Source organism: Cyrtonyx montezumae, unplaced genomic scaffold (genome assembly GCF_038088225.1).
Source record: "Cyrtonyx montezumae isolate F1298 unplaced genomic scaffold, pur_monq_1.0 scaffold_39, whole genome shotgun sequence".
Classification (NCBI taxonomy): domain Eukaryota; kingdom Metazoa; phylum Chordata; class Aves; order Galliformes; family Odontophoridae; genus Cyrtonyx; species Cyrtonyx montezumae.
The window spans coordinates 872,357-896,928 of record NW_027072044.1 but is presented as its reverse complement, the minus strand read 5'-3'; the positions used below and the strand labels follow the sequence as shown (position 1 = coordinate 896,928).

At 57.2% G+C, this 24,572-nt stretch overlaps 1 protein-coding gene across 1 annotated transcript; it reads left to right on the top strand.

The window, feature by feature from the left end:
• The first annotated feature begins 7,971 nt into the window (after positions 1 to 7,971).
• On the top strand, positions 7,972 to 24,462 carry ONECUT3 (one cut homeobox 3). Its single transcript, XM_065745925.1, is given in 3 exon segments — positions 7,972 to 8,163; positions 8,166 to 9,035; positions 22,769 to 24,462. Coding segments are annotated over 3 exon segments (1,323 nt in total). The 5' UTR covers positions 7,972 to 8,003; the 3' UTR covers positions 23,062 to 24,462.
• Positions 24,463 to 24,572: the final 110 nt, after the last annotated feature.

Below are 24,572 nucleotides of genomic sequence, written 5' to 3'. Positions count from 1 at the left end.
GATGTATGTTGTCTTTCTGAGTCTCATGCTGTATCAGCCATTGATTTTTTCAGCCTGGATGCTAAGGTAACCTTTACCTGAGAGCTTAAGCAGAAAGCAATGGGTGTATGCTCACCGTGTTTGCATTGCTGGAGCGAGGACAGAGCGAGGGCTCATCCTTGCATCCATCCACATAGCACCTCCCCACCTCCAAACCCGTTGAAGGAGCAGATCATCCGGCAGTGACATCTCTGCGTGGACACGGGGGGTGGCAGAGGACATTGGCCCCATCCTCAGTAGAACAAACCCTGCCCAGGGCTTTGCTTCAACCTCGCATCTGGAGGTGGTTTCTCATCCCCAGACACACCTCGAAGGGGAGCACCATTGCCTTGCACTGTGCCACCCAACAGTGGCTTTGAGAGATGTTTGTCCCCAGAGACCAACGGGGGCCCCGGTGGCTCCATCCCCACATGGGCATCGTGTTGGGATACCCTTCTTGGAGATCTGTTTTAATCACATTTATACGGTGTAACCAGGAGAAGGAATCTATCGACAGACTGTCTTCACATTTCTGTCAATTCTTCCGTAGACATCATTAAATCCAGGAGTGGATCTTAATTTAATGTGTTAGCTAACGGGTTATTTAATTAGTTTTCAATACCCCCCCCCACACACACACCCCCTCCTTAAATAAAGTAAAAAGGAGGGGGGGATGGGGAAATGGACTATGTATTAAAGGGAAAGGGAAAAAAAAGCATGATGATGAACACGTCCAGGTTTCCCGGATCTGCAGAGAAATCATCTCCTCGGCCCCTTCACCCCTTCTCTCTCACAAGAATGAGCCCTGTTGCGTTTCCCCTTCTCCCCACTGTGTTCAATAATAAATGAAAATGGTAAAAAGCAATTCATACACAGGCTAAGCGTCTGGATTTATTATCAAGACAATTACACCGAGGAGAATTCCCGGAAAATTACTCTTAGAAGTCTTTCTCTGCCACCCCCTCCTCGTTTGGATAAATACAGCTGCAATTACTGCTGTGGGAGAGAGGAGGGCACGTGGAGAGGGGCCAAAGCACCGTGCCCCATCCGGGCTCACTCTTGGGGTGACACTGCCGTGGGGTGGCTTTGTGCTGGGGGCAGCAGGGGACTTTGGGGTGCACGTTTCCCATACACAGCTCTGTGAGATGGGTATCGATTATGGCCAGCTCTGTGTGTGTGTGTGTGTGTGTGCACATGTGCAGTAGATGTGAGCTAGCAGGCACCCTTGGTTATTTTAGGTGAAAACTGCACCCACCCTGCAGGGACCCCGGGCCCCACCCCAAGGCACCCGGTGTCAGTGGGTCCCTGCCTGTCCTTGTCCTTGCTTTGGCTGCTGTTCCTGCCTTGCCTTCTTTCCCTCATACCCAGCTCTGCTTCAGTCATCCCCTGCCTCATTTCCCCTTATTGCCTTGTCCCTTTCCCTGCCTCACCCTCATCTCTCTCCCTGCCTTGTCCCCATCCCCACCTTGTACCCATTCCCATCCATATCTGCATTATATCTCCCATTTTTCCTCCTCCCCATCCCTGCCTTGTCCTGGTCCCTTCTATCCCCTGTCCATCCTCACCCCGTCCCTCCCTGTCCTTTTCCCTTCCGTCCCATGTCGCTCCTCCCCATCCCTGCCTGTCCCCTGTCCTTCTCACTCCATCCCTGCCTGTCCTTTGTCCCTTTTGTCCCATGTCCCTCCTCACCGCATCCCTGCCTGTCCCCCGCCCCTGCCCACTTCCCCCCCTCCTTTCCCCACCTCTGCCACATCCCCGGGGACCGGGGCCACCTGTTGCGGGCTCTGAGCCGCAGGCATCGAGGGCAGTGTCCCCCCCCTTTCCCCTTTTTCCCCATCTCGGTCCCCTCCGGTACTGCTGAGTGGGAACAGAGCCGGGGAGGGTGTGGGGTGGGCGCTGGGGGGGGGCTGCCGTACCTCAGTGCTGTGGGATTTGGGGTGAAAAATCTCCAAAATCGGGGGTTCGGAAAAGCAGAGTTTCTTCCCGAGCTGCTGCAAGGGGAAAAAAAAAACCCTGCCGCTAATGTTCACAACCAGGAGCCGTCTGTCTAAAGACACCCGGGCACATAGGAAATAAATACACTTTGTGTGGGTGCGTGCATATCACGTCGCGTATGTGTCCGTACACGTCGACGTTCCGGATAAATGAAGTGTACGGAGCGGCCGCGGTGTCCACGCGGAGCACTTCGCAGCGCGGAGGAGTTGAGCTCACCCACATCGGGGTATTTTCCACCGCACGGACACCCGAAGATATCCCCCAGCACTGTGTGCGTGTGCTCACAAACGGGGCCGGGGGGGGATGGGGAGGACTCGAGGGGGGGGGGGACCCGCAGCCCTTGGGGTGCGCGCCGGCGCTGCGGGTGACGATGGGCGATCAACGCGTGTTGGGCAAATCCCAATTTTTTGGGACGTGGCGGTGATTGCTCGGCCCCTGAACCTCTGCACTTCGCCCTTCTGCTTTATTTTTTTATTGGGGGGGGACATTTTTACTTATTTTTTCTTATTTTTTTAATTTATTATTATTATTATTATTATTTCCTGAGTTTTGCGGTCTCAAAAAGCACAAAGACCGAAATTGGGACCCCCCCCCCCCCGAGCTCCGACTGAAGGCAGAAATGGGGGCGGACCCGGACGGTCGGGATTGGGTTTGGGGGTGCGGGGGGGGTGGGGATAGCACCCCGCGGAGCGCCCGACATCGCCGCGTTTCTCATTTGGAAACTCTGAAATCCTCGTCGGGATTTGGGACGGGCCGAGCGTGGGAAAAGCGGAGAGGGGAGTGGGGTGGGGGAAAAGGGAAAAAGGAGAGGGGTATGTGGGGTGGGGGGGAGGAGGGGAAAAAAGGAGGGGGAAAAAAAGAAGAAGGGAGAAATAAATCGCACGTCGGAGAGGGGCGAAATCCAAACGCTGTCCTCCGCTTTTCCCCCGACGGGGCCGCGCCGCCCTAAGGGTGTAAAGTTCAGCGCTGCTCCGCCGTGAACTTCTGAAAACAAATCGGGGATTGAAGAGGTTCCCGGACGCCCCCGCTGACCCCCCAACTCCCCCCCACCCGGGGACACGGTGCGTGGGTCCAGAGCCCGGCCCCGTCCTGGAGCTCTGCGTGGAAATCTCCGCGTGTGTCATCGAAAAGAGAGAATGGGGGTCCCAAATCGACCCCCCCCTCCTTCCCGTCTCGTCCCCCACGGTGGGACATCGGCTGCGGCTCCGACCCCCGCCCCCCTCCGCCGTGGGAGAGCGGTTTGGGGGCAGCTCCGAAGTTTCGTAACGAGAACGAGAAAAGTGGGCAGAGGGCGGCGGGGGTTGGGGGGGGGCGGCTCTGCTCGCACTCCCGCGGGTTTCTTTCCCCCTTCGTTGAGGGTTTTTTCCCCGTTTCCGACGTGGCCCCACTGAGAAAAAAACGCATGGGGGGTTTTGGGCGTGAGGGGGGGGGGGGGGGACGACCCCCTAGGGCTGCCCCTCTCCCCTGAACCCTTTTGGTGTTGTTTCTGAGGAGAGAGGAAATTATTCACCGAAAGAAGGAACCCGAATTACGCCGATTTTCTGCGAGGAGGGAAAGGGAAAGGAAACGGGAGCAGCGCGGAAAGGGCCTGAACCTGCAGCTAAAAGAAACCGTCTCCAAGCGATAAAGACAGAAATAAATACGGAAATAAATTAATGACCATGCCGACGGCGCAAACGGGCACTGGGGGAGGGGTGGGGAGTGGGGGGTGGATGGGTTGGGGGGTGGTCCGGGGGGGTGAAGGGATTTGGGACGGAGAAAATGATCGAGGAGGAAAGGACTGGAGGTTCCCCTTACCCCACCGCCCCACTCCTCCCCGCAACGCCCGAAAGCCGAACGCAGAGCGGAGACACGGGGGGGGGGGGGGGGGGAGAGGGGGGGGGGTCTGAAAAATACAAACGGGAGAGGGTTGGAGGGAGAGCGTAGGAAGAGCTGCGCGGCCCCGGGCGGAATTGCGCGGCTTTTGCGCTGCTCCGCTTCGGGGCGGGACGGAGCTGAGCGCCCCGGAGTACATTTTCCCCATATTCCTGTTTAAGACCTCCGGAACCAGGAGGAACTTTTGAATTATTTATTCTTATTTTCTCTCTCTCTCTCTCTCTCTCTTTTTTTTTTTTTTAGGATTTTCCTGCCTCGTTTTGTTCGGGAAGCGAAAGCGTTCAAAATCCCCTTCAAGAAGCGGTATCAAAGTCTCTTTTTTTAAAAGCTATCGATTGCAAAAGTCTTATTTAAACCAACACATTTGAGTTTCTCACATTTTAAAACATCATCTGGGGCCCATTGTATGGAAAATCGATTAGCAGAAATTGCCACGCTCTTCGCCTCCCGCTTGATTGTTGTAAAATCGAGACATCCATAGGCAAGGGGTGGGCTGGGAAAGATTTGGGACCGGGATGAAAGGGCTCGCGGGGAATCTATAGGCACTGAATAATTCACCTGCCGGGCGATGGGGATGTTGTTTGGGAGCCTTAAAGAACTTTAAGGAAGTTGGTCGCCTATAGGGGAAGTGCGTTGCGGGGCATTGTTGCGGGGCCGCGCGGCACAGAAATCCCCTGCGCTGTACCTGCTCTCCGGATGCCATAAATCTCAGCCGCAGGTGCTCCTCCGCCTCTTATTTGGGGCCGCGTCGTTTTGCCTTTTCGGGCTCTTCCTAAGCGAAGTGAGAGGGGAGGGGTGGGGGGCTGGGGGTAGCGGGGTGGGGATGGGGGGAAGAAAGATGAAAATGGAGCGCAGAACAAAAATCGCCGAAGCGCAGCAGCGCTGAACCCGGGGGCTGCGGTGGGCACAGACCCCGAAGGGATCCGGAGAAGGAATCCGTGGGGGAGGGATGGGGGGGGGGGGGGAGGTGCGGGGAGCCCCACTCCACGCGTGGGGCAGCGGCGGGAGGGCGGAGCGCGATCCCATTTTGCGCACTTACCCCCGGCACCGGACGGCTCCTCCGGAGGAACGGAGGGAATTAAAGAGAGAGGAGAGGGAGCTCGGGAAGGGAAAAAAGAGAAAAAAATAAAAGGAGGAGAGGGAAGGGATCAATAGCATCCAGCTGTCGAATGGATGGGAAGAGGGGGAGAGGGACCGGCTCCGAGCTGGGGCACCGAGCCCCGCGCCCACCCTCGCGGCCTCGGGGCTCTCTCCCTGCTCGGGCCGGTGGGGACGGAGCAACGCCCGACGGGACCCCCCCGCCCCCCCCGGTACCCGCAGAGCGGTTCGGGCCCCTCGAGCGCTGCCCCAATGCCTCTCGCCCTAATGATATTGCATCGATCGGGGAAGAAGAAGAGCAGGGGGGAGGTGGGAAAGAAGGGGGGGGGGCGAGTGGGGGGGGGGGGGGGGCCGAGAAGCTACCGCATTACTCAATTATGTCGCACTAATTACTAAAAAGTCTCTCTCTCTTTCGCTCTCACTCTCTCTCCTTTTTTTTTCTCCTGTTGTTGTTTGCTGGGTGCAAAGCTCGGCGCGGGGCAGAGTCCAGCTCCTGCCACGGGGCCCCCGGTGCTGCAGGGGGGGGTTGGGGGGTGGGGGGGGGGGTTTGGAGAGGTGGGCGGTGCGGGGACCGTGCGGGACGTTGGGCAGCTGCAGGGATGGATCTGTCGATGGGCGCTCGATGGGGCGGTCGATGCACTATCGCCGTTATTACACTCAATGAAACCGTTTCAGACGAGGCTGTTTCATCCCTTGTTTGTTCCCTCCTCCTCCTCCGTGGACAATTTATCCTCCCCGTATCCCCCGTACTCCTTAGCTCTGCCCCTGGACCCCCCATCCCATCTTATCCCATCCCTTCCCAATTTTGCATCCCATTCTCTGTCTGGAAGTGCCCTCCATGTGACACCCCCGTGGTTTGTGACGACCCCTAGCACCCCACAGCCGGGCAGATTTGGAGCTCTGTGCAAGGAAGCCTTAAGATCAAACCCTAATATCAAGGGCACTCAGTGACCTTGTAGACCCCCATTCTGGCCAGGCCCAGCCCTGGACCCCCTTTTATAAGGGGGTTAATATAAGGGAGATAAAATGTGAAAAAAACTGTCCCCCCCCCCCATCCTCCTACCCCAGGGCTCCCTACCCACAGCTTACCCGGTGCCCACATCCCATGGGTTACCTGGGTTTTATGGGACAGTGGTCTTTGCACTTGTGGGGAAGAGGAGCAAGGGAGGTCTCATCCCAAACTCAGAGAAGAGAGTTTGCCTCCAGAGGGATGGGGTAAGATGAGATGAGACAAATGGGGTAAGATGGGATAGGATGGGGTGGGATGGGATAGGATGTGGTGGGATGAGGTGGGGTAGTACGGGATGGGATAGGATAGGATAAATGGGATGTGATGAGAATAATGGGATGGGATACAATTGGACGGGATGGAATCAGATGAGATGGGGCAGCATAGGGTGGGATGGATAAGGTGGGGTAAAACTGAAACAGATGGGATGAGATGGAGTGAGGTGGAATGGATGAGGTGGGATGGGATGTATGTGACCAGATATATGGGATCGGATGGATGGCACAGTACAGCATGGAATAGGATGGCTGGGATGGTTTGGGTTAAACTGCATTGTGTTGGATGGGATTTGCAGTGCTGGAGCCCCCAGGCCCACCCTGAAGCCCCCTGGTTGCCTGCAGTTTGGTGGCATCAGGATGGAGCACCCTGGCAGGGCCCACCAAGGGCAAGCTGTGGGTTCGAGGTTTTCAGCGTGGTTCAATAAAGCTCTGGAAACCATCATATCCCGGCCTGGAGGACTCAGCATGGCTGGAAATACCGGAGCTGGGGTTCTGTGTGGCACTGTGAGAGACACTGAAAGGTGTTGGGGAGGGCACCGAGTGGCAGCCGTGGCCTAAACGCCAGCTCACACCGTGCTGCCTTCCTGCTCCCTCCCATCCTCCTCCCTTTCTTTTCCCTCTTCTTCTCCATTCCTTTTCCCCTCTTCCTTTCCCTTTTTCCTTTATTTCCCTTTCCCCGTTTCCCCCTTCCCCACCGCCGCTGAGCTCCCTGTGCCACCCCATGTGTGTCCCTGTCACCTTCCCCACCCCCACCTCCAGCTCCAAAACAGTCCCAGGGGATCGGGGTGGGGGGGTAGGGTGGGAGGGAGGGGTTGGGGAGGTGGGGGGGTGAGTTATGGGGGGCGTACATAAGGACACACAGATGTGTTTGGGGGACACGGATGCAGGAAGTGGATGGGCAGTCAGAACTGGGGGGGAGCAGCAGGTTTGTGAGAGGGCATAGGGTGAGTATAGGGGGGGGGGACAAAGAAGGAAGGGGGGAAGAGGGGGGGGGCGTTGGGGGCAGTCACTTTGAGGGCACACACGAGGCTGGGGAGAGCCAGATGTGTGCTGGGGGGGGGGGTCAGTGAGCTGTGCAGTGCCACCAGCTGTGCGCTTGGAGATTTGAACTGGTGGTCACCCAGCTCGAAGGTGGGGGAGGGGGGTGTGGGGGGGGGGGTCACCCCAGTAGTGTGGGGGGCGTTACCCTATAGGGGGGGGAGGGGTCAACCCGGAGAGAGGGGGGCGGGGGTCATCGTAGTTTAGGGGTTACCCCTGGGGGGAGCGGTGCAGGCGCGGCCCTGCTGTTTCCCCCCCCCCCCCCCCCCCAAATTCCATCCCTCCCCGGTGCGGGGGGGTAAGGGGGTGGGGGGGTACGGGGGGAGGCGGGGCTGTGCTGACGTCACGCCGCGGCCCTGAGCGAGGCTGCCGGGAGCCGGCGCCGCAGCCGCCCCGAGCTCACGCCCCGCACCGCTCCGCACCGCACCGCACCGCTCCCGGCACCGCGCAGCACCGCACCGCGCTGGGGCGGGCGGGCGCGGCTCATCGTGATGATCTGAGAGCGGGGCGAGGGAGATCGATCCCCGAAACGCGGAGTCTGAATTAATCCGGGGAAAAGGGGAAGGGAGGGGGGGTGGAGGAGGAGGAGGAGGAGGAGGAGGAGGAGGAGGAAGAGGAGGAGGAGGAGGAGGAGGAGGAGGAGGGGGGTGGGGGAGGAAGGCAGCGAGCGAGCAGGCAGCGGCAGAGCCACCATGGAGCTGGCGATGGAGAACCTGGGCAGCCTGCACGGCGTCCCGCACTCGCAGCCCGCGGAGCTGCTGAGCCCCGCACACGGGCGGCAGAGCTCGCACCGCAACCTGGTCCCGCACGGCCGGCCGGCCATGGTGTCGGGCATGGCATCCATCCTGGAAGGGGGGATTACCGCGCCGAGCACAGCCTGGCGGCCCCGCTGCACCCGGCCATGAGCATGTCCTGCGAATCGCCGTCCGGGATGAGCCTGAGCAGCACCTACACCACGCTCACCCCCCTGCAGCACCTGCCGCCCATCTCCACCGTGTCCGAGAAGTTCCACCACCCACACCACCACCACCACCACCACCACCACCCGCACCAGCGCCTGGCCGGCAACGTGAGCGGCAGCTTCACCCTGATGCGGGACGAACGCAGCCTCGCCTCCATGGGCAACCTCTACAGCCACTACCCCAAGGACATGCCGGCTATGGGGCAGCCCCTCTCTCCTCTCCCCAACGGGCTGGGCAGCCTGCACAACGCTCAGCAACCTCTCACTCCGTACGGTCCCGGGGGCCACTTGCCCAACGACAAGATGCTGTCGCCCAACGGCTTCGATTCTCACGCCGCGATGCTGTCCCGGGGTGAGGAGCACCTGGCGCGGGGTTTGGGGGCACCCAGCTCGGCCATGATGCCCCCGCTCAACGGGATGCACCCGCACGGTCACCCGCACCCCCAAGCCGGAGGTTCGCTGCTGGCAGAAAGGGATCGCCAGGCCTCGGCCAGCGGATCTCAGAGCGGAGGATCGGGGCAGGTGGAGGAGATCAACACCAAAGAGGTGGCACAAAGGATCACGGCCGAGCTGAAACGCTACAGCATCCCGCAGGCGATCTTCGCGCAGAGGATCTTGTGCCGTTCGCAGGGGACCCTCTCGGATCTGCTGCGGAACCCAAAGCCCTGGAGTAAGCTCAAGTCGGGCCGGGAGACTTTCCGGAGGATGTGGAAATGGTTGCAGGAGCCCGAATTTCAGAGGATGTCCGCGCTCAGGCTCGCAGGTACGAGGGGGAGGTGGGGGGGGTGGGGTGGGGGGTCGTTACGCGCGTAGGGAAAGCTCGCACGCACCGGTGGGGTTGTGGGGCTGGGGGTGACGGAGCCGCGGTGAAGCCTTTAGGAGGAGAGAGGGGAAATCCTATCGAGGAAAAAGAAGGAAATCCTATAGAGGGAGAAGGGGGAAATCTTACAGGAGGAGAAGGAGGAATCCTACAGGAGGAGAAGGAGTAAAACCTAATGATTACAACTCCCCCCCCCCCCACCCGCCCCCAGCATGCTCCTGACGGCTATAGGAGCACAGAAGTGCCGCTCCCGTTGGGAATCGTTCCCGGTTGGACCCGTCACCTCTTCCTTCCCCCTCCTCCTTCCCCCCCCCACGACCCCTGAGAGCCGCCGACAGCCCCCGGGCACCGCGATGCGCCCCGTCCAGGGGCTCCCAGCACCGGGGAATCCGCGATGTATCCCGGGAGGGGTCCGAAAATCTGAGGGGGGGAGGGGGGGTTGTGCCCAGTGAGCCTGTGGTGGGGCTCAGCCCGGTGCTGGGCGAGAGAGGAGCGTCCGAGGGGAGAAAAAAGAGAAAAAAATAAAGGGGAAAAGGAATAAATAAAGGGAAAAATAAAGGGAAGGAGAAAAGGAGAATGATTGGGGGGGGGGGAAGGGAGAAAGGAGGAAAAAAGGGGAAAAAAAAGCGTTTCTTTGCGGGTCAGTGCGGGGTTCGAGGGGGATCTGTCTCTGCCCGGCGCTGGGCCGAGAGATGTGCCTTTGGTGGGGGATAAAAAAGAGGGAAAAGAAGGGGGAAAACAAAAAAGAAGAAAAGGGAAAAACGGAAAGAGAAAAGGAGGAGGGAGGAGGGGAAAGTAAGGGAAAAAGGGAGGGAAAAAGGAAAAACAGAAGGAAAAAGGGAAAGAAATTGAAAGAAAAATGGAAAGGGGGGAAAAGAGGGAAAAAGGGAAAAAAAAAAACCATTTTCGGCGCTGATGGGTGCGGAGCTCCGTGGGGGATCGTTCTGCTTCAGCCCGGCGCTGGGCCGAGAGACGGGAGAAAAGAAAGGGGAGAAAAAAGGAGAAAAAGAGGGAAGAAAGGAAGGAAAAAACGGGAGGAAGGAGGAGGGGAAAAAAGGGAGAAAAGGAGGGAAAAAAGAACATCAATAAAAAAGCGTTTTCTGCGCGGATCTGTGCGGGGCTCGGAGGGGTCACGGGAACTGTCGGTGCGCGGACGGAGCGGTCGGAGCGCAGCAGAAATGTCCCCGAGCCACGTCCCTGTGCTCCGTGGGGCGGCCGTGGGGTGACAATCGTGGGATGGGGGGGGGGGTGAAGGGGGTCTGCACCGACCTCCGCTCCCCGCGGGCGCTCCGCAGCCGTTATTTATGGAGGAGAGCGGCGTTCATATGTATTTAGCGTAATTCAGTTGCTCTTTAATTAGGACAGGGTAGTGGCATCTTTTAGTTCCAGTCGATGCCCTATTGAAAAGCAGTTAATAGAATGCAAATTGTTCCTGGCTTTACAAGGTTCTGGTAAATAAAGATTTAAACACTGCCGCCGTCGGCCGTTTAATGCCCCCCGTTGTTGGGGCTAATTGAGCCCAAATCTGAAATAATAACCGTGATACAAATGAAGGAATTTGGGGGGGGGGGAGGGTCTGGGGGTCCGTGCCCCACCGGTGCGGTGCGGCGGTGCCGTCGGGGTTCGGGTCCTGCCCCGGTCCCATTGCTCCGCTCCTTCCCGAGCTGTCGGGTTTTTGGGTTACGGATCCATCTCCTTAAAATGGTTTTGAATTCCCAGCGCCGAAAGGACGTGATTTCCGGAAACAGAACAACAAAACAAAGCCCGAACCAATCCTCGTTTCTTCGGGGTCGAATTCTTTCTTTTTTTTTTTTTTGCTTTCTGAGAAAACAAAACGAAACAGAAGGAAAAAACCGAACCGATGCTCCTTCCGATGGATTCACCTCCTCTCAGCTCCGACAAAACCCCGCAGGACAGGGCCGTGCCCCACGGGGTCGCCCCACCGAGGAGCCGGACCCCATCTCCGCACCTTCCCGGACCGGGGGGACCCCCCTCCCCACGTTGCCCCTCGCTTTGTTCCCAATCCCCGGCTCCGCTGCCGCTCCTGTGGGGCCCAGTTTCGTTTCGCTTCTTCCGCGTGGGTCGGGACACCCCAAAAAGCGGTCGGGGAAGGCTGATGGAGGTCGTGGCCCCCCCGGGACACGGAGCTGGGGGCGACCGTCGGCCGAGCTGGGCCCCACGGTCGTTTTCGGCCTCGATCCCCGACGGCGCGGCCGCACCTCGGCCCCTCCGACTGCGACAAACGCGGTTATCGGGGAGGGGGCTGCCCCATATCCCCCACTGCGGGCTCGGGGAGCCGTAGGGCCGCGACCCCCGCACGGTGAGAGGAGAAAATGGGTTCCAACCGGGTTCAGGAGTGCTCCCGATGTGTTATCCCGAGCCACTAAATCCGGGATCGATAAATACGCCGGGCCCCGAGAAATGGCAATTGCTGCTTTTCTCCTCTTTCCACTCCAATTCCCCCTCTCGCCGCCCCGTGCGCAGATGACCCATTAATTATTCAGGCAGCGGGGGGGGGGTTGGTTGGGGGGGCGGGGGGTCCGGTGCCGGAGGAGACAGCGGCTCCGTTCCCCCCGGGTTGCACCCCGAAATAGGTGTGGGTGTCCGTGGGGCAACATCTGGCGTGACCCGGCCCGTGGGATCCGTCTCAGTGCTCAAACAGCGGCATTGTCGTGCCCCTTCCTCACCCCCCTCACCCCTCCAGGACACACGCGGCGCGGAAAACTTCGCGTTCCCCCACTCCGTGGGGACCGTGCTCTCCGGATCCCGCCCCACGGCGCTGCTTTTTGGGGTCCCACACTCACTGCGACCGAAAAAAAGCAGAGACCCCACGGCACCGTGCAGCCATCGGCTCCGACCTCACGGGAACGGCTCCGGGCTCCCGTCCGCGCGTGTCCGCGGAGGGCAGAGGGTGCTCTCCCCCCCCCCCCGCACCCCCACGAGTGTCTCCCGGTGCCTGTGTCCCCCGGTGTCCGTGGGTGCCGGCTCTCGCTGTGCGCTCTCCCACCCCGCGTGCCCGTGGGTGCGCGGGACCCTCCTCCCCGCCACAGCTTTATCCCTGCACGCAGGACTCGCAAATCCTCCCGTGGATTTGACCCGAAAAAGCGAAATCATCGTTTGCGACCCTTCTGCATCGGCGCTGAACTCGGCCGAGAAATCAATGCCCCCCGTGCGTGAAATTCTGCCGCTTCCACGGGGGCTTTGAGCCGACCCACAGCTCCGTGGGGGTAGCGCGGTCCCGAGTGGAGCCGCTCACGGCCGTGTCCCCGCAGACGGAGCCGCCGTTCACTGCGGTCCGAGCACTCCTCCGCCGATTTTCGTTTTCTCCTTCGTATTTTGTTCCCCTTCTCTCTTGCTTTCCTATTTCTTTGTTTTCCTTTCCCGTTGTATTTTGTTTTTCGTTTTCCGTTCTCTCATTTCTTTAATTTCCTTTCTCTTTTCGTTTCCTTTTCGTTTTCTTTTCGCGTTTTCATCGTTTCTTTTGTCACTTCCTATTTTCCCTTTCCTTTCCTTTCCTTTCCTTTCCTTTCCTTTCCTTTCCTTTCCTTTCCTTTCCTTTCCTTTCCTTTCCTTTCCTTTCCTTTCCTTTCCTTTCCTTTCCTTTCCTTTCCTTTCCTTTCCTTTCCTTTCCTTTCCTTTCCTTTCCTTCCTTTCCTTTCTTCTTTCCTCTTTTCACTTCCTTATTTTCTCTGTCCTTTTCTTTTCTTTTCTTTTCTTTTCTTTTCTTTTCTTTTCTTTTCTTTTCTTTTCTTTTCTTTTCTTTTCTTTTCTTTTCTTTTCTTTTCTTTTCTTTTCTTTTCTTTTCTTTTCTTTTCTTTTCTTTTCCTTTCCTTTCTTTTCCTTTCTTTTCCTTTCTTTTCTTTTCCTTCCGCTTTCTCCCCCTCTCCCTCTCGGTTTTCAAACCCCACACCAATCGCTGTCTCTCCTCAAGGGGAAAAAATAAAACCCAAAACCACTGCAAAAACCCAAACCGAGCGAGCAGCAGCGCGGGGCCGGGCCAAAGCAAAGGGCCAGCGAGGGCACGAGAGCTTTGGCAACAGCAATAATTAATGCCGCTAATTAACACAGAGCTGCCGGAACAAGGCGCAAGAACACGCTGTGTAAAATCTCGCGAAATATCCCATTCCCGAAGCTCTGTTTCGATTCCAGCTCCGCTCCAACGACGTCGGACGGAGCAGCGCCGGAGCCCTCCGGAGGGGGGAATCGTTTCGCTGAAGTAAAAGGAGGGGAAAGGAGTGTTCCTGTTTCACGCTTGAAAAATAGTGATAGGAAAGGAGAAAGTAGGAAAGGGAGAAAAAAGAATTAAACAGATTTCTTCGTGGGAAACAAAAAAAAATAAAGAAAAAGAGAAAAGAAAAATGGAAAAAAAAAGGAAAAAAGAAGGGAAGAAAATGTAAAAAAGAAAAGGAGGAAGAAGGAAGAGGAATAAAGAAGAAAAAAGGGAAAAAGAAAAAAGGGAAAATAGAGAAAGAAAAAGTAAAAAAGAGAGAAGAAAGAGAGGTGTAAAAGAGGAAAAAGGGAAGAAAGAAGAAAAGGGGAAAAGAAAGAAAAGGGGAAAAGATAAAAGAGAAGAAAAAGGGGGAAAGAAAAAGAAGAAAGAAAATGTAAAAAAGGAAAAAAGAAAGGAAAAAGGAAAAAAGAAAGGAAAAACAAGAAAGAAAAAAGAAAAGAAAGGAAAAACAAGAAAGAAAAAAGAAAAGAAAGGAAAAGGAAGAAAGAAAAAAGAAAAGAAAGGAAAAGGAAGAAAAAAAAAAGAAAAGAAAGGAAAATAAAAAGAGAAGAGAGGAAAAATGAGAATAGAAGGAAAGAAGAGAATAAAAGGAAGAAAGAGAATAAAAGGAAAACAGGGAGGAAACAGGAAAAAACAGGAGAAAAAGAAAAAATAAGGGGAAGAAACATAAAAGAAAAAGAGGGAAAAAAAAAAAGAAGAAAGAAGATTTTTCTAAAAGGAGAGGAAAAAGGAAAAGAGAAATAAAAAGCGAAACCCACCACCGCTTTATTACTATTTATTCTCCCTGCCCTTTTCGCTCGGGGTTTCGCACGTTGACAGCCGGAGCTGCCCCTCCCGTCGGGACCGCGGCCGCCCCGCACCGCCCCGCACCGCCCCGCACCGCACCCGCGCTCCTTATCAGGGCCGGGGCCGCCTCGCTCCGCCCGCAGCTCCTTCTCTGTTTGCTCCTAATCTGCGCGTCAGAAGGGGCCAATAAAGCTCCGCCGGTTAAATATTAAATCCGCCTTCTCCCCTCTTTACCCCACGACGAAGCGAGCTCCGGCCCCCCACGCCCCTACAGAAAACCCCAAACCCCACTGCCCGCCCCCCCCCCCCCACACCCCTCCATCACCCCCCGGACCCTCAGCACTGCCCAAAACCGAACCCATTCTCACTTTGCCCCGCACCCACTTCCCTATGTCCATTCATTTTCTTTTTAGGGGGGTGGATTTGGGTCGGATTTGTTCATTTCTGGGCATACACCACCGGGGTGACTTTGGTTGTTTTCTCCCCACTGAAACTGTGGGGTGTGTGTGTGCGTGGGGGGGGGGGGAGATAACAGAGAAGAGAAAAACTCCCGCAGTTGTGACCTTTGAATCAATTCGAAAACCTCATTTAACTGATAAGTCTTGAAAGGCCCAGAACTGATTTGAAAATACATCTATTAAAATCCCATTGAGCGCCGCTGGGTGTGCGATGCGGATTTCCTGGCAATTGTGGGGGGGGGTGGGGGGGGGGGGGAGAGTGGGTTGAAACCCGTCCGAGTCATGGGGGGGATTCGACCTGAAGGGGAAAAAAAAGGAGAACGTGTAGGAATCATCATCGTCGTCATCGTACCGATGCAAGGATTCATTTTGCTGGTGGGGAAAGGGGGAGATTTACGGCGCGTTCCTGCGACTGCAGACAGAATATTGGATTTTTTTTTCTTTATTATTATGATTTATTATTTTTTTTCCTCTGGAAAACGAACCCAAGGGGCCGCCGTGGGGGCTCTGATTTGCGCCCACAAAATGAGGATCAGTGATGGGATTGGGGCTGCTGGCAGATCGGGGGTCTGTGGGTGGGAGCGGCCCTGGGGTTGTGTGGGGTTTGTGATGTCTGGGTTGGGAAGGAGCGGAGGATGGAGGGATGGATGGAGGTGGGAGGAGAGCAGAGTCCGGCCCCGCTGCCACCTCCTGCATTGGGTGCAGCGCTTGTTTGGCAGCCCTAAACTAGCTCAGGCACCAAAGATCCCATAAGGAAACCTCACTGGCACCTGAAGCTCCCATTGCAGAGCCTCAGTGTGGCTGTGATCAACGAGAGCTTCCCAGGACCCCGAAATTGTGGGACTTCAGGGTGTGCTGCATCTTGGCCCCATCCCAACCCCATCTCCCAGCTCAGAGCTGCACGCTGTGAACCCGCGGCCGTGGGCATCCCAACAAAGGAGGTTGGGATTCTGATCCACCCCACTCGCACTTTCTGGCTGCGCCTTCAAAACGAGGGAGCAGTTAAGAGCTCTCCTCCGACCCCCACTTGTGGCTCTCAGCACGGCTGCACGGGATTGCGTTGGGTTGAAAGGAGAGGATGGGGCATTATAAAGGGTGGGGGATCCCATCCTCAGCTCTGAAAGGTGGACACAGGCAGCTGGGATTTCAGGAGTGCTCTAGGGAGCTGTACCTAGAGCTGAACTCCCAGGTTGGTGTCGGTGTAGGTCGGGATGTCGGGAAATCCAGGCCTGGAGAGGTCTGCTGGGCCGTAGTGGGGCAGGTGGTGCACGGAGGGCTGAGCTCTGGGTGAGATGTGGCAGGGATGCTGCTGTCCCCCCCCCCCCCGCTTCCCCCGTGGGTACCACTTTGTGCCCCATTGCTCGGGCATCATTGATTTCTTTGCCTGCTTGCCCCCAGGGTTCAGCCTCCAAGCTCTGACCGAACCATGCCCCGATTCCCTCCAGCACTGCAATGGGAGGACACGGTGTCACTGTGAATTCAGGTGGCCACGGGGATGTGGCGATGCCCCCATCCTCCAGAAAGCAAAAAGAGGGACCTGCCCACCCCCCCCCCCCATCCCATCCCATCCCAAACCCTGGGGCCAATGGGTTTGGCTTTGTTCCCCATGCTCCATGCGGGAGGAACGCAAGTGGTGACTTTGACATGGGAGCATCCCTGCATCCACCCTGCCTCAGTTTCCCCGGGTGCACCGCGGTGACAACGGGACTTCCCGGAGTGCAGCAACGGAGCAGCGCCGGGTTATTCAAAGCAATGAACCCAGCATGCTTTGTAAGGGGGCAGGTCCTCAAGTGGGAAGATGATCTGCAGGGAGCGATGCCCCTGTGTGGGAAGTCACGCTACCCGTGGCCGATAAAGAGCAGATAATGAGCAAACTCTCTCCATTAGGGATAAAATTGCAAATGTATTCGGAGCCGCTGACGGGTGATGGTATCAGGGGCTGACGGAGATAGCGGTGCTGCTGCTCTGTGGCTGCTGCTGCTCGGCCCCACGGTGGAGCTCTGGGTGGACGCAGGGCAGAGGGATGGAGGTGGGGCGGTGCTGGGGGGCTGTGTTCCCAAAGCCCCCACGATGAGGCACCAGTGGGTTGGGATGGAGGGGCAGCGTTGTGTTCTGAGTGCCCTTCCTGCAACGAGGCTTCACTAAAAGGCTCTGAAAATAGACCCACCGATCAATGCCCGTCTGAGATCTTTAATTCTTTTTTTTTTTAATTACTATTATTATTATTTATTTATTTTCTGGGCCAGACTTGAGGGATCAGGCACCATTTCTCCCTTGGAAGGGTTCCCTCAGATCTCTCACAGCCCCGAGACTTTGGTGCAGCGAAACGTGGGATCCCCCACTGCTTCTGCTCCTCATTTTGCTCCAGGCACCTCCCATGTCCCAAACCAAAAGGTAAACTCATCATTACCACCACTGGGCTGTAAAAATAGGGCGTTTTTTCCCCCTAAACTCAAAGGTGGTCCCACATTGCATTGATGCATAACCCCATTGGAGAGCTGCCACTGACACAGGAGGTGCCGTGAGTGGTTCCATGTGCAGTTTGGGGCATTTCCTTCCCTTTCCCTTTCCCTTTCCCTTTCCCTTTCCCTTTCCCTTTCCCTTTCCCTTTCCCTTTCCCTTTCCCTTCCCCTTTCCTTTTCCCTTTCCCTTTCCCTTCCCCTCCCCCTTCCCTTTCCCCTTCCCCTTCCCTTTCCCCTTCCCCTTCCCTCCCCCCTCTTCCCCTTCCCCTTCCCCTTCCCCTCTTTCCCTTCTCTTTTCTCTTTCCTTCCCCCTTCTTTACACTTCCTTACTTGATCTTCATTTCCCATCTTTTCTCCCTTTTTTCCTTTCTCCAGAACGCACCCCCACTTCCCACGCAGACCCCATGCACCCACCACATCCCCCACCCACATCCCCCAGCCCCGTGGACGTCTCCATTCCAGCACTGCTGTGGGGCAGCCCCGCAGAGCCCCCCTCCGAGCCCCCCAGTCCCCTTCCCCTCCTCACATCCCACGGGCAGAGCCCAGCCAGGCACGTCACCATCAAACTGATGTGCCAGCAATATCCGACGCGGAGTTAAAGCCACTCGTGGGAGTTTCAATAAAATCGACCACACAGGATCAATGCTCTGCACCAGCCCCTCCTGCCCCCCACCCCCCACTCCCCACCCCCCCCCTACCAGCACACGACGCTGGGCCGGAGCACATCCAGTGCTGTGAAACACGGAGGGGCCCTGATTGCAAATCCATCCTGCGCTCACCATGATTAATTGCTTCGTTACCAGAAGCAGCAGCTCTGCGTGGGGGTCAGCGTTAAAGGGAACGGAGGAAGCTTCCTTCCGTGCTCTGAAGGAGGGAAGGTGGGAGCCCCCCACCCACCTCAGCCCCGGGGAGGGGGGGGGGGGAGGGGCATGGGGTCACACTCAAGGCTGCTCCCACTGGGTTCCGCTGGGACGTCAGTGTATGCGGTGATGATGGACACTTATGGGGCAGTGTGTGTGGTGACAATGAGCACTTATGGGGCAGTGCACGCAGGGACAAGGGGAACGTATGGGGCAGTGTGTGCAACGACAGTGAGCAGCAATGGGGCAGCGCATGCAGTGTCAATTGTCAGCAGTGGGGCGGTGCACGCTTAGACAATGGGCACCTGTGGGGCAGTGCGTGCGGTGACAATGGGCGCTTATGGGGCAGTACGTGGAGTAAGAATGGGCACCTATGGGTCCGTGTATGCAATGACAATGGGCAGCAATGGGGCTGTATATTTGGCGACAGTGGGCACCTGTGGGGCTGTGTGTGCAGTGACAACGGGCAGCAATGGGGCAGAGCGCGCAGAGTCAATGGGAAATCCTCGTCCCCCCTCCGCAGTGCTCCCCCCCCCCCACGTTGTGAATGGACCCCTCCAGCGGTGGGGGGCGGGGGGATGGGAGCGACCCCGGATTGGTCAGCGATGGGGGCGTGGCCACATGGGTCCCCGCCCCTCGTAGAGTGGGGCGGAAGTGCCCCGTGACGCCGCCGGGGGGCGCCATCGCGGCGGGGACGGTGCCGGGAGGGGCGGAAGGAACTATTTCCGCTTCCGGGGCGGGAAGACGCGGTGGGGGAGGGGGAGCGGCGGAGCCCCGAAATGGCGTTGGGGCGGTGGGCGATGCGTGGGCCGAGCCCTCAGCGCTCAGCTGTGTGCGTGTGGCGGTGCCACGCAGCCCCCGCGGGTCCGTCACGGCCGCTCGGTGGCACCGAAACCCTCCGCTGGAGATCCCGGTCTGTGTCACATCCCGCGCCGCGAGGTAAAGCCGTGCAGACACACAGTGGGTTGGAGGAGACCCCTCGGGGTCCCCGAGCCGGCCCGCCGGGCCCGCTGACCGCGTCCCTCAGTGCCAACACCTCCGGGGACGGTGACCCCACCGCTCCCGGGCAGCTGTGCCGGCGCATCTCCGCTCTGTGGGGGAGAAGCTGTTCCTCGTCCCCACTCTGACCCTCCCCTGCTGCGACCTGAGGCCGCCCCCCCCCGGCCTATCACCCCACCCCCCTCACCCCAAGCTCCTTTCCGTAGCCGTGAGGTCTCCCCTGAGCCCCCTCTTCTCAACCCCACTCCCTCACCCACGGGGCAGTGAGGCCTTCCCAGCTCCTCTGCCCCTCTCTGGACACACTGCATCACATCAGTGTCATTCTGGCCCAACGCTGAGCGCAGGGTGAGCATGCCACAAGGTCAGCTGTGCTCGGTGTAAGACATGGCCCTGCTTTACTCAGAGCTGCAGACCCCCGGGCTGAGAGCTCAGCCTCCTCCCTGGGAGCCCTTAAATGCCCCTCGAGCCGATTTGAGGGGAGAAATAGAGAAAAGCCAGTGGGTTTTTATTCACCCTCACCTCGCTTGCAGCCGGCTCTGAAAGCCCCTGGCTGTCTTTTGTGATTCCAACAAATCACCAGCACTTAAGCAAAGTGGGCAGAAAATTACAGGTTGTATTGCAAGTGAATGGAGAGGGAGAGCACGCTGGGGCTGAGAAAACAGAGGTTTGAGGGTATAATAGAGAAAGCAGTGTCTGGCAGGCTGCGGAAGCCTGCAAAGCCATCAGGTATTAGTTAAATGCTTCGTGGAGTTCACGCTGCGAGGCATAATCGCAGCTTCTGAACAGCGGCCGTTTGATTGTCTCTATTATGTCCCTTTAGAAATGATTCGGGAGATATTTTGCTTTGAGCTGTCAAGGTTAAGTCAAGGAAAGCGCTCTCCCTCTGACATTCGTCTCCGAGGAGGCAGAACCCTTCGGCAGAAGCCTTCAGGGGGAGGTGGGTGGGATGCCACTGCTCTCCGAGGTCTTTCCTCTCGCTGGAGTTGCTCCTTGGCTTTGCTCTGTGTGGTTTTTCTGCAGCCAGGTCAGCTCTGTCGGGGGTGAGATGCTGGATGGGTTGTGTGCCTGGTGTCCAAGAGGCATTGCCTCTGTGCCTGTCGTTGCCTCCTTGAGGCTCCTGCTTTTCTTGCCAGTCCCTGCTGACGGAGGTGTTGAGGTGTCAGAGGTGCACACGTTGCTCAGTGAGCTGGGAGGACAGGAGGAGCTGCACGGTGAGCACCCCCTGCACTCTGGGGAGCCCCAATCCCTAACCCCAGTGTTGGTCCTGGTGCTGCAGGAGGAGCCAGGGGGCAAACTCTGTGCTTGGACATTTGCTCCCTGTCCCCAAGCACTGGGGTCAGACCCAGAAAACCCACAACGGCGGGAAGGAGAACGTCATGAAGCCAAAGATGAGTCATTGGGAGTTCAAGACTCGGAAAAATAGGGGATGTGAAGCAAACAAAACCTCCCCATGCTGACCCGGGCAGGGCTCCAGGCTGTCCCCTGTCCTCAGCGCTGTCAGTGACGCCACTGTCACACCGAGGGGGGGGGGGGGAGCAGAAGGACCCTCCGCAGGGGGTGCGTGGCTGTAAATAGATCTGAGCAGCGTCACTATCGATTTGTGCTGTGCCGAGCTGTAATTAGATGGGGCTGGGGGAGGGGGGGAATGGGGAGAGGGGGGTGGTGTTGGGCTGCATCAGCAGGGAAAGAAATTAATAACTAAAGAAACGAGCACAGGAAACTTGGGATGCTGCAGAGCGGGGCATCGCCTCTGTGCTCAGCAGTGGTGCTGGAGCTGTGGGTCATGGTTGGATCAGCAAGACCCCGATGGGCAGCGCTCACCTCGGAGCTGTGGGTTATTAATGGGTGACTGGTTTGTAATAATTACTTGTAATAATTGAAGCAGGGAAGGAGAAATGTGGGTTTGCAAAGCCAGAATGCTGGCTGATGGGCTGGCCATCCAGCACTGATAGCAGGAGCGGGTGCTGTTGGGCCAGCTCTGTGGCTTTGCTGGGATCGTGGCAGGCACTTCCCACGGGGGCATGTCTGTGCAGGCACACACATCTCACACTGCTGCATCCCTGCTGTGTACCCGGAGTGTATCTACGAGGTGCACATGCCATCCACACAGGGGTGGGTGCCAGCATGCCAGGGGGACACGGGGAGGAGGGGGGGGAGGGGGCACTGGGAGGTGGGGGGACGTCTTCCAGTTCGTTATTGGGGGTGTTTGGGCAGGGATCTCTTTCAATTTGTAATTAATGTCTGAAAAAAAAAAAAAACCAAGTCGGATTTTCTATAAAAGGCTTTTTTGTTTTGTTTTGTTTTGTTTTGTTTTTGTTCTTTTTGCAAGCATCTGATGGTCATAGGGTAGGTTTCCACTCAACCCTTCTCTGCTGGCTGTTTGAGGATGGTAACCCCGGGACAGGCTGCCCCGTGGCCCCATGGGTGCTGCTTTGCAGCCTCTGGGCTCAGGGCATTTGGCAAACCCTTTTTTTGGGGGGGTAAGGGTGGGGGAAGGCCCCGTGCTTCAGTGGGAGTGAGCCCAGCAGGCAGGGAAGGGTGGTTAAATTCATTACCTGCTTTGCTGAGCTCTAGGTCTCCCCAGCTTTGGGTGGAGGGGGTGGCTGTCATCCTTCTCTGTGAGTTCAGGGTGGTGCAAAGAGGACCCATAGCACAGGGAAGATGGAAAACAGTCAAAGAGAGTCATTGCTCATTCTCTTGCTAGGAAGAAGTGGCTTCCAGCCCCCTGCCATTGGTGGCTGCCTGCTGCTCTGCCCTGCCAGTGGTTTGTAGGGCAGGCAGGAGGTCAGCAAGGCAATAACCAGCCATGAACCCATGGTGCTGCCCCGTTGCTGTTTTCAGTTTTGGCCTCTGGCTCCTCTGAGCAGTTCGAAGAGGCTCCTGGAATTGCCTGCAAGTGGACATCTGTCCTCCACCCACCTCTGGACAGTGAATGTCTCCAGTGACCTGTGTGCCCTCACTGCAAAATCCTTTCAAGAGGAGCCAAACTAAGAAACCCCATAGGCTGAAAACTGCTGCTGTTTTGAGCAAGGGTGGGATTTTCCTCAGACAGCCTTTAGTCGGTGCTTTTGTGACTCTTTTGTAAGCTTCCCAGGAAGAAAGAGTGTGTTCCCAGCCTTGTCCATGCCCTTCATAAACCCTGACCCTGCCAAGTCCTCGGGCACCCAATGTCCTGACACAAGGGAGGCTAAAAGGAAAGCTTTTAATTAGATACTGGTTCATCCTGACACACATGCCAGCAGCCAGTGGTGACGGCACACTAGCAGCCTCAGTAACTTGGGTTATCAGATCACTCTGGCTCCTCTTCAGCCTTTGGAGACAGGAAAACCCTTCCCAGAGGAAGTGGAAACGGGATCAGTCACCCAGTCCATGCCATGAGATGTCCACTGCGGTCCCCATTATCCCCATCTCCAGCTGTCCCCCGTGTTTCAGAGCCAGCAGCTGGATGTGACAGCCAAGAAGTGGCCCCTGAGTCTTCTGCTGAGATCTGCAAAGGAGGCAGTGGAGGCCAGAGCTCAGCAAAGGAGGCAGGCTGATGGATAGCCCCCATGAATTAGGATCAGAGCAGCCCCAATAGCCAGGCTGTGGGAGCAGAGGCAGCGCAGGAGTTCCTCATCCTCCAGCCCCAGGATCAGCAGCAGATGCTGAGAAATGAGATAACGAGTATCTGGAGGTGCTGGGCTTCCCTCAGGCTTTGCTCACGCTGCTGCTCGGGAGGACAAGGAGGGAGGCAGCCAAGGGAATGGAGGGCATAAATCCAACAGGTTCCCTGGAGGGAAGGAAGGAAGGGGCTGGTGTTGGGAGGCAGCCAGGCAGCCTGCAGGCTGGCCAGGATGGTCAGCACCGATTAATGGCCCTGTTGTCTCTTTTGAACATCTAGCTTGCAAACGCAAAGAGCAAGAGCAGCAGAAAGACAGGAGCCTGCAGCCCAAGAAGCAGCGGCTGGTCTTCACGGACCTCCAGCGCCGCACCCTGATCGCCATCTTCAAGGAGAACAAACGCCCGTCCAAGGAGATGCAGATGACCATCTCACAGCAGCTGGGCTTGGAGCTCAACACCGTCAGCAACTTCTTCATGAACGCCCGACGGAGGTGTATGAACCGCTGGCAGGAGGAGCCAGGCACCAACCCCGGGGTCCCCTCTTCTTCTACAAGCACTTTCTCCAAAGCATGATGTCCCCCAGTCCTCCCTTCCCCCTCCCGGTCATCCTCCTCATGACAAAGCCAACTCAGCCTCGTGCGCATGCCCCGTTTGGGGTGGGTGCTTCTGGGCACTGTGAGTCCCCCCACCCTGTGCTGGTGTCATGGGGCTGTGTCCTGCTGCCACCTCCACTCTGCTTGAGGAGCAGGGATGGGGGTTGCAGCTGGGCCGGCTCCTTCCCGTGGAGGGCTCTGAGGAAACGCCCATGGAGTGTGGGATGTGGGATGGAGGAGAGGGAATGGAGTTGCTTGGGGATACCTCACAAAGATTGTCTTTGTCCCGTCCCCCCCCGCCAGGGTCCAGTCTTTGGGGTTAGGAGCACCTTGTCCTCTGCTGTGCCCCCCATAACTTCTGCCTCCACCACAACCACCCTTAGAGCTCCCACAGTGTTGGGATAAAGATGGGGGAAATGCAGGAGGTGAAGTTGTGGGGCTGCTCTCTGGTACAACTCCAGCTTGCCAGGGTGAAAATTTCCATTATTCAAAGATGGTTAAGCAGGGAAAATGCTCTCTGGATGCCTGGAGGTGACCTCAGGTCTCCACTTGCTGAAGCTTTTTGCTCCCCTGAGGTCCAGCAAGTTTTCCCAAAGCAGCTGGACCCTCTTTGCCATTGACATGCGGGTGCTCCTCTCCCTTGAAGCTGTTGGAAACCCAGCCAAGGGCAGCCCCACAACCTCCCTCCATGAGCACCTTCCTCAACCCCCAGGAGCACCCACCCCACCACCAGACCCTCTGCACACCCCGACCCATCCCTGGGTCCCCCTGAGCGTCCCCAGCGGCACCGTGGCCGCTCCACCTCGAGCCCACGCAGGTCAAGAAGCACATTTTAGCTACAGAAATCGGGTATTTAAAAACATGAATTGTTTGAGAGGAGATGGGAGGAGAGACTTGGAGCGAAGAGTCACGTCTTTCCCGGCAGCCAGCTTGGGGCCGGGCTGGCTCCAGCATTCGCCACTTGATTCCTGGTTCAACTTTCGGGTTGAGGAATGAACTCAAACAAAGCAGTTTTGTTGGCTTTGTGTCTTGCCCCGTCCTCCCCTCCACACGCACTCGTGCCCTTATTCCGACCCCCTTTTGTCTTCGTCTCTGTTACCAAAGAAATTGCAAAACCAAAAACCAAACTGAACCCCTGGCGGGAGGCGGCGTCGGAGCGCAGTGGAGAAGGAAAACCCCCATGGACCTGGTGGCGAAATGCTGTGTGTGAGAAGGGGAGAACTCTCTGATGAGCTCGAAAGGGGAAGAAAAAAGAAACCCAAAAACAACCAAACCCCAACGGGACGACGACAGAAACCACAACCAAGCAAGCTCAACGCAAAGCCCGGCAGATACACCAAAAAAGGACCCACCGAAACAAAACCAAATGACAAGAGAATTTGTTTTTTATTATTATTTCGTTTACTTTTAATTTTTTTGTGCCAATTAACAACCTGCCTTAAACGCGCAGTTCTGGAGCAGTGGTACTAGCTTCAAAAACGATCGTTCTCT